The sequence below is a fragment of the Lepidochelys kempii genome, chromosome 24 (genome assembly GCF_965140265.1).
Source record: "Lepidochelys kempii isolate rLepKem1 chromosome 24, rLepKem1.hap2, whole genome shotgun sequence".
In the NCBI taxonomy this organism is placed as follows: domain Eukaryota; kingdom Metazoa; phylum Chordata; order Testudines; family Cheloniidae; genus Lepidochelys; species Lepidochelys kempii.
Window position 1 is genome coordinate 1,702,078 of NC_133279.1, and position 13,199 is coordinate 1,715,276.

The window sequence follows — 13,199 nt, forward strand, 5'->3', positions numbered from 1 at the left end:
CAAGTCAGCCCCGGCGCAGACCGGAGGCATTCTCCAGGGGCTGTGCGCAGTGGACTGCAAGTGGAACTCGTGCTCCTAGGTCAGTGAGATGCTGACAGCCTCCCCACTGCAGGGTTTGGGTCAGCCACAGCACAGGGCCGGCAGGGCCGGCAGGGCCGCAAGCTCCAACTGTTCAACTGCCGAGCTGTTTCCAGAGCTTGTTCACCCTGACCCCTCCCCACCAAGGCTGCCAGCGACTGTCAGCTGGGACGCAGCCACCTGTCTGCCAGGAGAGCCGCCAGCTTGTCTCAGCTGCCCACGAGCCAGCAGGCCGACAGCAGCTCTCTGCTCCATTGCTAATCTCAGCCACCAGCATTCATCTGGGACCCCACGGCATGGCTGTCACATAGCACTGGGGATGTGGGTCCAGTTTAACCCCGGCACGTCCTCAGGGCTAGAGAAACCCCCGGAAGACAAAGAGGGGAAGAGAGGTATAGATGAACTAGGTTCCAAAGGCCAGAGCCAGGCAAGGTGTGAGAAAGGGAGCCGTGATAGCGGCAGAGAAGGCCTGTCATTCCTTGGCAGGACTTGACTGATTTACAGATCTGCTCACTCTGATGCAGGTGCAAGGGGTCAGAGTTACGGACACCAGGTGCACTTTGGTCTATTGGCATTGAAATCATTTCAATACACCCGAAACCCCGTCCTCACCTCCGGAGGGTGGGTGGAGAGGAGGAGAAAAGTTTTGCCTGCTTACAAGCTCAGAGCCCGAACGGAGAGAAAGGAGCTCTGCATGGAGTGAGCTGCACATCAGGGAAAGGCAACCTCAAAAAAGCCTTGCTTAATAAACGCTCCAAGCACCCACCAGGCACTCGGGAGGGAACGAGCGCAGCGCCCTGCGTTCCCAGCTCTCCTGCGGGGCCAAGACCTCCCTTCTCTGCCAGCCCCAGCACTTCGCAGCACGCTCTCCTGGGCCTGGCCAGCCTGCACTAGTCAGGGGGTGAGGTTCGCAGCACAAGGGATTGAGTCAGTATCAAATGCGAAAGCAGACGCAAATAGCCAGCTGCCAGAGGGAACTGCGGTCCTGCCGAGTGCTTAGGCCAGGCTCTTGGCAGCACGCACAAGGGCAGAGAACAGCAGCAGTACAAAACCAAACACCCACCAAGGAAAACTGCAGTAGGAAGATTCTGGCGGGGGGGATACCTTATGGTGAGGAGCCAGCTGTGTGGCTGCTGTGGAGAGGAGATGGCAATGGGGACAGTTGCTGACCGATTTCCCTGGGTGAGGAGGGAGTTGCTGGGAAGCTGGAGTAGCGCTTGTGAAGTGCCCAGGCCCTCCAGGGACGAACAGCCTCAGTGTTCAGCGGGAGAACTAGTTGGTGATCGGGGTAAATTCTCAGGGAGTTTAGAGTGGAAAAAAGATGCAGGGCTGAGCACCTGGAGACTGAGGACCTCTCCCTACCCTATGGATGGGCAGGGCTGCACACACCAAAGCCTCCAGCACAGCGTCCCAGCCCTGACACCCAGGGACCCTCCTTCAGGGGTGAGGGGAGCTCAGTTACGGGGCCCCCTTCAGCCCCTGGCCTCTCTGCCGAGGCTGCCAAAGGGGAAGGAGGCTGGGATTAGGAGGCTTAATGAGGTTTTGATTAGAAGACACATGTTGCGAGCTTGCCTGAGTGGAACCAGAGTTCTTTGAAGTGCCATTAACACGGCCCCCCAGGACAAGGCATTGGGATAGCGGACTTTCAAGTCCTCCTTCAGAAAGCTCATTAGAACTGCTGCAGACAGCTAACGAGGAGACGACCTCCAGAGCAAGGAATAATTTATACTGAGACATATAGAGATCTAAAATAAAACAAGGCTATTTTAATCTGGCCTGTGCAGGGAGCTCTGTAACGGAGTGTTCCTGCTCGTCAGGTGTGCCAGCATACTGGGGAAAGATAATCACAGCAGCATCTGCTGCCCTCGCTCGATATTTCAAAGGTTCCCCAGGACTCTTTCCCAGGGAGTTTGCAGAACTTTCTATCATTGGGATCCACCTTCAGCTTTGTTTTCAGTTCAGACAATTAAAAATATTAATTACAATGAAGGACGCTTTAAGTCCAGAACATGTAATCAAACTGCACCATGTTTTCCTGGGGTCTGGCTGCCTTTGTAATTAAAGCTGGCTGAATTATTGATCATGCCATCTGGAAGACTCAGAGCCCAGATGTGCACCAGGCCCTTGCGGTATGTAAGGAAATATGGAAGCCACTTGGGGACAAAGCCTGTGGCAGGAGACCCAGCCCAGCTCCGTAATCCCCACGGCCAAGGGGGCAGCAGGCAGGGCACAACTTACTGTGTTTAAGCACTGGCCAAGAGTGGCTCTGGAGGGGAATCTGGCTCTGCCAGAGGTGGACTCATGAATGGCCTTTTAGAGGTGTGCACGCAGGGGAACCCTCTCCTCTGAGAGCCCAGCAGAACACACCAGGATATCGGAGCTGAGAAGCAGCCAGCTGCTCGAACTCTGCTGAGGACTTAAGTTCGGCCCCAGGTGAGTCATGGAGCCCCGAGGAGGAGGGATCTGGTGGAGGGGAACAAGCCCTTGGGGGACACCGGGACGTGCAGCTTCTGCACTGGATTCTCCCCACATTGCTCTGCCCACAGTCCGGGAGCGCAGGCTAAGCGGTGCTGACAATCTGGAGCTGCTCACTCACAATCGCCTGTCCCTCGTGGTTGGCTGCGCCTAGCTGTGTGCATCTAAGAGGATGCAAAGGTGTGTACGCACAGATGCGGGATGTCACGCGCGGCTGACCTGCAGCCAGAGAGCCCCGGCAGAGCTCCAGGTGCTGCTGGCTGTGGCAGGGTAACCTCCCCTGTGCCCCACCTACCTGTGAACTGGGCACTCAGCGCCTGCGGATTGTGGATAAGGTCTTTCCAGAGCTGCTCAAACTCGGGTATCCTAGCAACGTTCTGCAAGAGTCTCACCAGGTCCCGGCCAATCATGAAGCAGTCCATGAACTTGGGGAAGGGAGAGGAGAGATCATGTATTGTTTACCTGCTCCTGAGGAGGGGGCTGTGGGGAGGGGTGGGGGGAGGCACCGGGAACATTCAGTTCTTGAACCTGGGAGCAGGCTCTGGATGATTCACTCTTTGCACAACATTTCCTCTCCTGCCCTGGCAGGCTGCTCTGCTTTTGAAGATAGCAGGTTCTAAAGGGGCTGGGTGACAGGAGGGAAGGTCAATGGCTATTTTAAAATGTTCTCTAGTGTAAAACAAACAACGGGGCCGTAAATCTAGCGCTTCATCTCCACAACTGTGGACAGTCTCTGAAGCTCAGCCCTTGATGCTTGAGCAGTCCCGCCAGCTCAGGAGAAGGCGGGGGGGTGGAGGGGAGACATGTGGGGCACAGGGGCTGACCCCTACCTGCTGCAGAGAGCCATTCGTGCCAGCAGGACTGATAACCCTGAAGGGAAGCGTGGCCCCGGAGTCCTCCAGCCTCCTCCGCCAAGCCAGGGGTTCTGTGGCTTCTAGAGCACAGGTGGGGATTGGCTGCACACCACAGAGATGCTGGCATTTTGGGGGGCTGCAGCTAGACGATGAGAAGGCATCAGTGCCTGTGATGAGCTTGAGGGAAATGGGCCTGGACCTGGGACAGAGGCCCCACAGGAACTAGCCCCATAAAACCAGCTGTTCTCAGTGCCAGGGGGAAGAGAGCTGGGCTGAGAACATGCCAACCAATGGGCAAACTTCCAGCCAGGCATGCAGGGAGCAGAGCCCACCGCTTCCGATTTCACAGCAGCTGCAAGTGCTGCTGCCTGCACCCCAGACACCCCCCAACTGTATGGGACAAGCTGAAAAGGTACACAGATTGGCAGGGCTCAGGCTCCTGGCGGAGGAAGGACCAAAACCACGTGTCTGCTGGGACAAACAGGTCCCTCCCACCCCCACAACTGCACCCAGGCACTCCCTCGGAGGGGGACCTCTCCCCCTACCAGCACCCCAATCACACAGCCCCTCACCCGTTCCCGGAGCAGGGAGATACAGAAGTCCACCTCCTTCTGGCGCAGGGCCTGGAGCTGCGAGGTGCCGTGATGGTCCACGATGAGCCGCAGGTACGTGTACACAGCCATGGCAATCAGGATATTGCTCTTCAGCACCCACTCTCTGGAAGCAAGCAAGGGACAGCACCTTGAGCCAGCACCACCCTCCTCTCCAGCCAAGACCTGTTAAGCACTCTATTAGCATTAATCCCCATCCCAGAAATGGGGAAATCGAGGCATGGGAGGAAGCAACTTCCCCTAGGTCACACAATTCACCAGGTCCTGACCCCCCAGCCCTGCTCTAAACACTGGATCACACGCTTTCCCGGAAGGGGTCAGGAGCAGGACTAAACAACTTACCTAGACTATAGCGAGAGCCAGTCACCTCTACCCTGCAACCTGTTATCTGTTCAGACCCCAGGCCCATCAAATCCAGCTTCTTGCATCTCCCAGCCCCCTCCCAACCAGGAGTTGGCGCATGCTCAGCCCGGCTCACCTCCGGGGGAAGCACTCACCACACAGGGATACAGGCTTTTTCATCCAGCATTAGTGTGCAGGGTCCCCCACTTGGGGACTGAGTTACAGCTGGCCTTTTAAAGCCGCGTGAAGAGCAGATGGCACAGCCCTAGGCTCAGCTAGCCTTTAGCTAGGGTTATAACATCGGTACCTCCTCCTCCTCCCGGCCCCAGCTTTGTGCCTTCCATCATGCTTCCCACTTGGTCTTGGTTTATGGAGGAGATGCTATGATGGGATAACATGGTTTTGGAAATTAAATATTCATGGTAAATAGGCCCAATGGCCTGTGATGGGATATTAGATGGGGTGGGATCTGAGTTACCCAGGAAAGAATTTTCTGTAGTATCTGGCTGGTGAATCTTGCCCATATGCTCAGGGTTCAGCGGATCGTCATATTTGGGGTCGGGAAGGAATTTTCCTACAGGGCAGATTGGAAGAGGCCATGGAGGTTTTTCGCCTTCTTCTGTAGCATGGGGCTTGCGTCACTTGCTGGAGGATTCTCTGCTCCTTGAAGTCTTTAAACCACGATTTGAGGACTTCAATAGCTCAGACATAGGTGAGAGGTTTTTTTCGCAGGAGTGGGTGGGTGAAGTTCTGTGGCCTGCGTTGTGCAGGAGGTCAGACTAGATGATCATAGTGGCCCCTTCTGACCTTAGGATCTATGAATCTGTGCCCTCATCCACCAAGTGCTGACCTTCTGCCACACCCCAGCCCTGCCAGCAACCCCTCCCCTCTCTGCCAAGAGCCTTCTCACAAGCTGTTGCCTGGCTTCTCCTATGTGCATGGCCAGCACGCTGGGGCAGGGTGGGTTTCCCTGTGTGTGCAGTTCTGCATACAATGATAGGGCCATGCAACCTCGGGCCAGCTGGGGCACCCTGCAGGGTAACTGGGTATGCCAGTGACAAGGGGAATCAGCTGCTGGGCCATAGGGAAACTTGGCCTTAGTGTAACTTTCTGCACTCAGCAGCTCTCTCACGGCATCAATAGCCAGGACCCAGTGCACACAACGCAGGGTAAACAGAACTAGAGACATCCAATGCCGGCATTAGATCGCACAAGATGAGCTTTCATTCTTCCCAGCTCAGCCTGTCAGAGCAGATGGAGCCAGCAAACGTTGTGAGTGTCCAGACCAGACAGTCACATGCTACTGATGTTAACGAAGCATCAACTTTCGAACAGCAGCTCTTCGTTTCATCAGGCTGCAGTTCTGGGCTGCCACCCCGCTCACGGACTACGTGCATCCTACGGTAAACAATGTGGCACTGCCGAAAGATCCGGATCCCCAGGGCTACGGGACGAGTGGCAGCACCGGAGCAGGCTGTGCTTGTCCCCGTATTTTCAGTGAGCACAACGAGAACGGCTCCGGCAGCCTTCAGTAACATGCCAGCTACCAAACTAGGTGCCCCCCTCACCTGGCTGAACAAGAACGCGAGGAGAAGGAAAGGCAAACTAACAGGAGAGTGGGAGCACCGAGGGGACGGGGGAGGACTTGGAGTAAGCAGCTGTGACTGAGAACGGCGTAACCACCAGGGAGATGCACAAGGTTGTAGCAGAGGGGCTGGGAGCAGCATCAGAGGAGAGACATTTGGGCAACACACTGGAGTCAGTGCTGCAGGGACCAGAGAAGCAGGAGGGGCTGGGAGACCAAACAGGCCTTTCCCTCCAGTGCAAGTCCTAGCTGTGTATTGCACCTGCCCCACTCACAGCGCCCGGGTCTCTAACCTGGGCAACTGGCTCCAGCCTCCGACAAGGATGGGCCCTCGCACGCTGCACAGACAGGGACGCTCCTGGTCTGCCGGGCCTGGGGGGACCAAAGCTGGCGTCTTCCAGAAGCAGATGCATTCTATCAAGCCAGGCCAGCAGCTGACTAGGTTTTGCTGCCAATCTAGCTAGTTACTTTGACCACCCTCCCTGTGCAGTGCCCTGGGCCCTAACAGGCTCTAGAGGACAGGCACACAGGAGTTCTGGGGCTGAGACCTTTGTCCCCTCACAGGCTCTCGCCTGCTTCCAGCACCACAAAGAACCACGTTTCTGTAATTCCATAATGCTGCCATTTACCTAGAGTGAACTATTCCCTCCGGACCCCTGCAGCATCAGAACCGATTCCCTGAATGCAATGACAAACACTGCCAGCCAGTAAATTACCCAGCCTTGCTATTTGCAGCCATGAACTGGGAATGGGCCAGAATAGCTCGGTGCCTTTAGCGTGATTGATAATCACCCCCATTGCTCAGCTCGGAGAGCTGTAAATCAGAGCCCGGCACAAGGGTCACTGCATATGCTGCAGCTGTAACTCCAGGAGATAATGGTTCAATGGCAAATGAGTCAGCTGCCCTAAATCACCCAGGAGGGGTGGGGGGAAGAGCCCCCGAAGATGTGACTAGTGTTTGCTTTCCCAGGCACTCTAGACTGCCCCTAACCCCTGTGCTTGCACAGAGCTTAAACAGGCAGTCGAGCTGTCTGGACTGGCAGCAAGAAGCGGGGGTTGAGGTTGCATCTGGGCAGTGCCTGTCAGATCAGTTTCCTCCCCTCGCCCAACCAAGTTGCGGACGAATATAAAACCATTGTCAAAAGGGGCCAAGAAGCCGCCAGCAGCCCCAGGATTAACAGATCCGGCAGGCAGAGCAAATGAGCGTCATGTTCGCTTGGCCACTAGCGGCCAGTGGCTAAATTATCCAGTGTAGCAGCGGTGGTGGGCTCGCCTCCTCTCCAAGCCAGCCAGAGCCCAGGGAGTGGCTCTGTTGTTGCTGTATTTAATTAAACAAAGCAGTCGACATTCTGAATGCAGAATTAGATTTTTCTCATGTGCTGTTTAATTAAAGTCTTGGCTTCCCCCTAATCAAAGCATATAAATCCCAGCAAAGAGCTGCAGGTTCTCCCTGCAGGCTCCCTCCCAGGGCTCAGCTCTGTTTGTGCTCAGACATTCTCTGACCTGCGTGTGCTGTGAAAAATCGAGCAATGCCTCCAAAACGGGCTTAGCCTTTCCCCTCACATCATTTCCCTGACAAACTCCTACCCGCAGGGGAAATCTCCTGTGATTTAATGTGCTGGGCTGGCTCCTGCACATCCCAGTCCAAATGTGGCTTTGAATCACATGGGAGAGAAGTTGCTTTTCCCCCTGCAAACATTTTCTAGTCATTTGTTCGCAAGCAAAACCATAACATAATTTGGCAAGATGTGCAGCCTGCTTCAGAGGAGCCCCTGGAGCAGAGCAGCCACAGTGGCTGGGACAGGAACTGGCAGGGCAATGCTGGGCCCAAGGACAGAACAGCAGGGGTTGGGGGCAGGGGCAGGACTGAGGTGCATCAGCTGAGCTGGCAGAGGGAAGCCCTAGCAGTGCTGACCGCTAATGGTTACATAAACACGTGGACTAAGAACTCCCAACTGGTTTCTAGGCCATAGCAACAAGTCCCGGGCCGGCCCCCTCCAGCCCTGCAGGTTTGTAGCAGATGCGCTAGATGGCACTGCGTGGCAGCGTGTAGGGAAAGGCCGCCTGCACAGTGGTACGCGGGAGCTGAACCATGATTGCTAAGCGCAGCAATCAGTAATTTCAGGAGAACTGCTGTTATTATAAACAGTGAGTTGTGAAAATCAATCTATTTAAAAGTAACACCACCGCCCAGCTAAGGGCTACACTACCAAGTCTGTTTATCATCAACTAGCCCCCGCTTTACCAACAAAGGACAATGCAGAACCCGTAGGACAATGTCTCTCCATTGCCTGGCCACAGCAAGTCATTGAAGGTTGCAGCCCCAGCGAAGCGGGGAGCTGTTGTTTAAGCACAGGAAGCTGACAAAGATCAGCTCTTGGGCAATGAATTCCAAACCACTCCTCTAAGAGGAACACCCTCCATTGGGACTCTGGAAAGTCAGGAGAAAAATATTCCTAGGAAACTGCCCCAGAGAGTCCTGGATGTTCTGTCCATGGCACAAGATGACCAAGTCCCATTGTTTCAGGGGGAAGCTGGTCACATACAGGGGGAAGGCATCACGGCAGCACATTGCACAACTGGCTAGGAGCATTATGGGATATCAGCTTTCTGTGACCCACCACGCTAGAAGAACTGATGGTCTGATCCTGCCTGGCATTGCCAGCTGCATTACAAAACACCCAAGAGGTAACAGCCAGTAGTGCCAAGCGGGACACCCGGGAGGCAGCCAACACACCAACAGCTGGTGTACGCTGCCGGCCCCAGCGCTTGGGAACGAGGATTGTGCTTATGGGGCGTGCTGCAGCCATGCGGTGGATTTCATGACAGGAGAACAAGGTCCATGCCCTGCCATGGACTCAAGGCGAAGCCATGTTCTGCTTTGGTCAGATCCAGTCCAGATGGGCAGGTTCAGTTCCTTGCAATCCCAGTGCATCACCCAGCTGACAGCCCACAAGCCAACCTATGGGGACATCAACATGTCCCCACCCACCCCACCCCAAACACACAACCCGTAACACACCCCTTGCCATGCCCAAGCAGGGAGGTCTCCATTAGCCCCACGGATGACCAAAGAGCCAGTTCTCCCCAGCTCTCCCCATCACAGGCCAGCCCGCTGCTCCCACCAGTCAGAAGACCGCTCCCAGCAACACTGCTGCCTCCCACTGCACCATACCTTTGCTCAGTCAGTATCTCAAGGACGTTCTCTGCCAGCCAGATATTCTTTGCCGTCACATCCCCACCTGCAACCAAGAGCACAGCATGGGAGCAAACAGCTACTTACATTAATTGATGTAATTGTCTGTGATGTCAGCTTTATCCCAACCAGCTACCGTCTCTGCCCCAGCCCCTGCGAGGCAGAGCACCATAATGACAGTATTTTCCTCCCCAGCTCAGTACAAGCCTCACATCTGGCCCATCCTGCCTGCTACAGAGGTACCTGGCTGCTTCCAAGCACGTGTTCAGCATGTTCCCAGAAACAAGCATGGTGATTGCCATCATTTTCTGTTGTATACAAAAAATGGAGGGGGTCTTGTTCCTAGAGCATGCTTGAGAGAGGAACTGTCAGCTTCTGGAACACAGAGTCAATATTGACCTTTCTGGCAAACAGAGTGAGAGGCAGAAAGGGAAGAGATTTGGTGTTTAGGGGAGAGGGGAAGTAAGAACCAGACACTTTAGAGAATGCCTGGGACAGGAAAGCAATCGGTCGGGTAGGAAAACGGGGAACACTGCTCCACGCATTTAGGCATAAATGTAGGATTGTGAGTAGAGCAGGTGACTAGGACTCCTGGGTTCTATTCCCAGCTCTGCCACTGAGTCACCTCATGAGCTTGGGCAAGTCACCTCTCTCTGGGACAGAAAATCTGCAAAGCTTAGCGGATGTCTGCAAAGTGCTCTGAGATCTTCAGCTAAAGGCCTGATGGGAGTGCAAAGTCTTGTCTTGGATTCATAGATTCCAAGGCCAGAAGGGATCATTGTGATCATCTAGTCTGACCTGAATAATACAGGCTATAGAGCTTCCCAAAATAATGCCTAGAGCAGAGCTTTTAGAAAAACATCCTGTCTTGATTTAAAATTGCCAGTAATGGAGAATCCACCACACCCTTTGGTAAATTGCCCCAATGGTTAATTACCCTCACTGTGGAAAAGTTGCGCTTTATTTCCAGTCTGTGTTTGTCTAGCTTCAGTTACCAGCCATTAGATCATGTTATGTCTTTCTCTAGTAGACTGAAGAGCCCCTTATTACATGTGTTCCCCATGTAGGTACTTACAAACTAATGAAGTCACACCTTAACCTTCATTTTGTTAATCGAAATAGATTGAGCTCTTTGAGTCTTTCACTACGAGGCAGGTTTTCTAATCCTTTACTCATTCTCGGGGATCTTCTCTGAACCCTCTCCAATTTATCAACATTCTTCTTGAATTGTGGACACCAGAATTGGATCCCAGCGATGGTCCCACCAGTGCCAGATACAGAGCTCAAATAACCTCTCTGCTCCTACTCGAGATTCTCCTGTTTATGTGCTCTTTTGGCCACAGTGTCGCACTGGGAGACCAGGTTCAGCTGACTGTCCACTACGATGCCCAAATCTGTCTGAGACACTGCTTCCCAGGAGAGAGAGAGCCTGGCCTTTATTCCTAGATGTATACTTTTATATTTAGCCATCCTAAGCTGGTCAGTCCAGATCGCTGTGAATCAGTGACCTGTCCTCTGCGTTATTTATCACTCCCCCAATTGGTGTGTCATCAGCAAACTTTCTCTGTGATCAACTTATGTTTTCTTCCAGGTCATTGATTACGATGTTAAAAAACGCAGGGCCAAGAACTCATCCCTGCAAGACCCCCCCTGGAAACACACCCGCTCACTGGCAAGTACATTCTGAGACCTGCCTGCAGTGCTGTTGTCGCTGGTCAGTCCCAGGATGTGAGAGAGACAAGGTGGCCAAGGTAATATCTTTTACTGAACCAACTTCCACGGGTGAGACAGGAGAGCTTTTGAGTGGCACTGAGCTCTTCTTCAGGTCTGGGAAAGGCACTAGTGTCACAGCTAAATACAAGATCAAACAGCTAGCACACACTGGTCCCTTAGAACATGAGCTAGCTACTTATGCTAACCTCTCTCTTTGATCTTGTATTTAGCTGACACACTCTTAGAACTTTCCCCAGACCCGAAGAGCTCCGTGTAGCTCGACAGCTCGTCTCTCTCGCTAACAGTCATTAGTCCAATGAAGGATATCGCCTCACCCACCTTGTCATTCCGAAACCTAACGCTTAGCCAATGTTCAATACCTTTAACGCGTGCTTTCTCAATCTTCATTGACTGAATCCCGTATTAGCCGCTCTGAGATCAACGTAAAGCTGCTAAATCTATAATTACCTGGATTATCCCATTTACCCTCTTTAAAAACTTGGCACATTTGCTTTCTTCCAAACTTCTGGAACTTCCCCAGTGCTCCAAGACTAATTAAAAATCAATGTTAACAGTCCAGAAAGCTCCTCAGCCTGCTCTTTTCAAACTCTTGGATACAAGTTATTTGGACTTGCTAATTTAAAAATGTCTAACTTTAGTAGCTTCTGTACACCATCCTCCAGAGATATTAGTGGAATGGAAAGAGTGTTATTATTACCATATGATGAGACACCTATTTTTTCCCCAAACTCAGAACAGAAATATTTATTGAACACGTCTACCTTTTCTGCATCATTATTGATAATTCTACCATTTCCATCTAGTAATGGAGCAATATCATTGTCAGGATTCTATTTGTCCCGAATATATTTCAAAAACACCTTATTGTCCCTAACTCTGGGGCCACAGATTTCTCCTTGTGTCCCTTTGCTTCCCTTATCAATTTTCCACAATTCCAGAGGGAAAGTCCTTACTATCAACTTTCCCTTTCTTCCAGACATGTTTCACAGCTGCCTTCACTTCCCCTCTAAATGAGATCCCCAGCAAGTCGCCAGCATGAAGCTGGAGCACTCTGCTAAAGGTGCTAGAAGCCCAGAGCTGTACTCAGACGTTTGGAAATACAGAAGCGCATATGAGGCACGCTGCAAGCAACTGCAATGTGATCATAACAATTAAGGCATCATAAAAATAGCAAAATGCAGGACAGCAGCGTCAGAGTAGAATGGGGCCCCGCACAGGGAGCCTCAACTGAAGGGAAACAGGGGCACCATCACCATGTTTATTACATTGTGCAAGGGGGCAGGATAGGGTGGGGGGGACATGGTTCGCCCTCAGCATTTGGCCCCTCCAACCCAGCCTTGCCCTCCCCCTCCCTGCAGCCGAGGGGATGGTTTTCATTGCCAGCTGGGCCAGCCCCATGTCATAGATGTAGACAATAAAAATGAAATGTCAAGTTTTATTATGCAATGCAAATTCCTCCTCCCTGGACGTAGGTGCCTAGCGCTGACGTGTGGTGACACTGCTCTGTGGACATGGAATGGCACAGAGGGGGCTGTTTACACAGAGAACCAGGGGGAGCAAACGAGCTGTTACCACACTGCCAGGCCCTGGCCCTGCCCCTCTGGAAGCGTTACAGGCCCTGCAGGGGAGAGTCCCAGCTCAGGGGATGCGAGCACCCCACTCGGCTGCCCGTATGTCAGATATGGGTCAGGGCTGGTCTCAGTGGTTCTACTGTGCCAGGCCACAGGAGCTGAGATGCTGACAAGTTGAGGAATCCACACGCCCACTGGCTGTTCCAGAGACTTTATTGGCACTAGGCTGCCTAACCTCACCCTGCTTCTTGCTGGCCTAACCCAGGGATTAACCCCTCACAGAGAGGACGCAGAATCCCAGGCCTAAGCAGCAGCCCCACTAGCCTCTCCATCCCCTGACAGGTAGGTTTAGCCGGCTCTTGGAAACGCACCACTGCTGCAAAGCGAGGCTCTGAGAGCTGGGCGTGAGCTGCCTCCATTGCAAGTCCAGACCCAGCCCAGCTCGGGCAAGGCGTCACAGACCCCAAGCAAGGCAGCGTGCTTTGTTCCAGCTGCCATGGGGTGGATCTCCTGCTGGTGCAGCCATAGCTGGGCAGGGCCCTGGGGCAGTGCAGCGCAATGGGGGCCAGTCCCTACTGCTGCAGGAACCCGGCCCAAGGCAGCACTCACCTGCAATCTGCTTCATGAAGGTCATGCAGACGCCATCTGCCCCGAGCACCCCGCTCTTCACCAGCTCCCGCAGCAGCCACACCAGCTGGAGACAGAGAAGAACAGAGCCAGCATGAGAGGGGGAATTTGATGTGGCTTCAAGCG

The 13,199-nt window shown here is 53.4% G+C and overlaps 1 protein-coding gene across 1 annotated transcript in view; it reads right to left on the reverse strand.

Moving 5' to 3' along the window:
• INTS3 (integrator complex subunit 3) overlaps positions 1-13,199 on the reverse strand; it is a 51,120-nt gene that overhangs the window by 37,522 nt on the left and 399 nt on the right. The window contains exons 2-5 of the mRNA XM_073323475.1: positions 13,056-13,140; positions 9,121-9,187; positions 3,980-4,124; positions 2,849-2,978 (exon numbers count right to left, since the gene is read on the reverse strand). Coding sequence (XP_073179576.1) covers positions 2,849-2,978; positions 3,980-4,124; positions 9,121-9,187; positions 13,056-13,140 — 427 coding nt within the window. The remainder of the gene's footprint in view (positions 1-2,848; positions 2,979-3,979; positions 4,125-9,120; positions 9,188-13,055; positions 13,141-13,199) is intronic.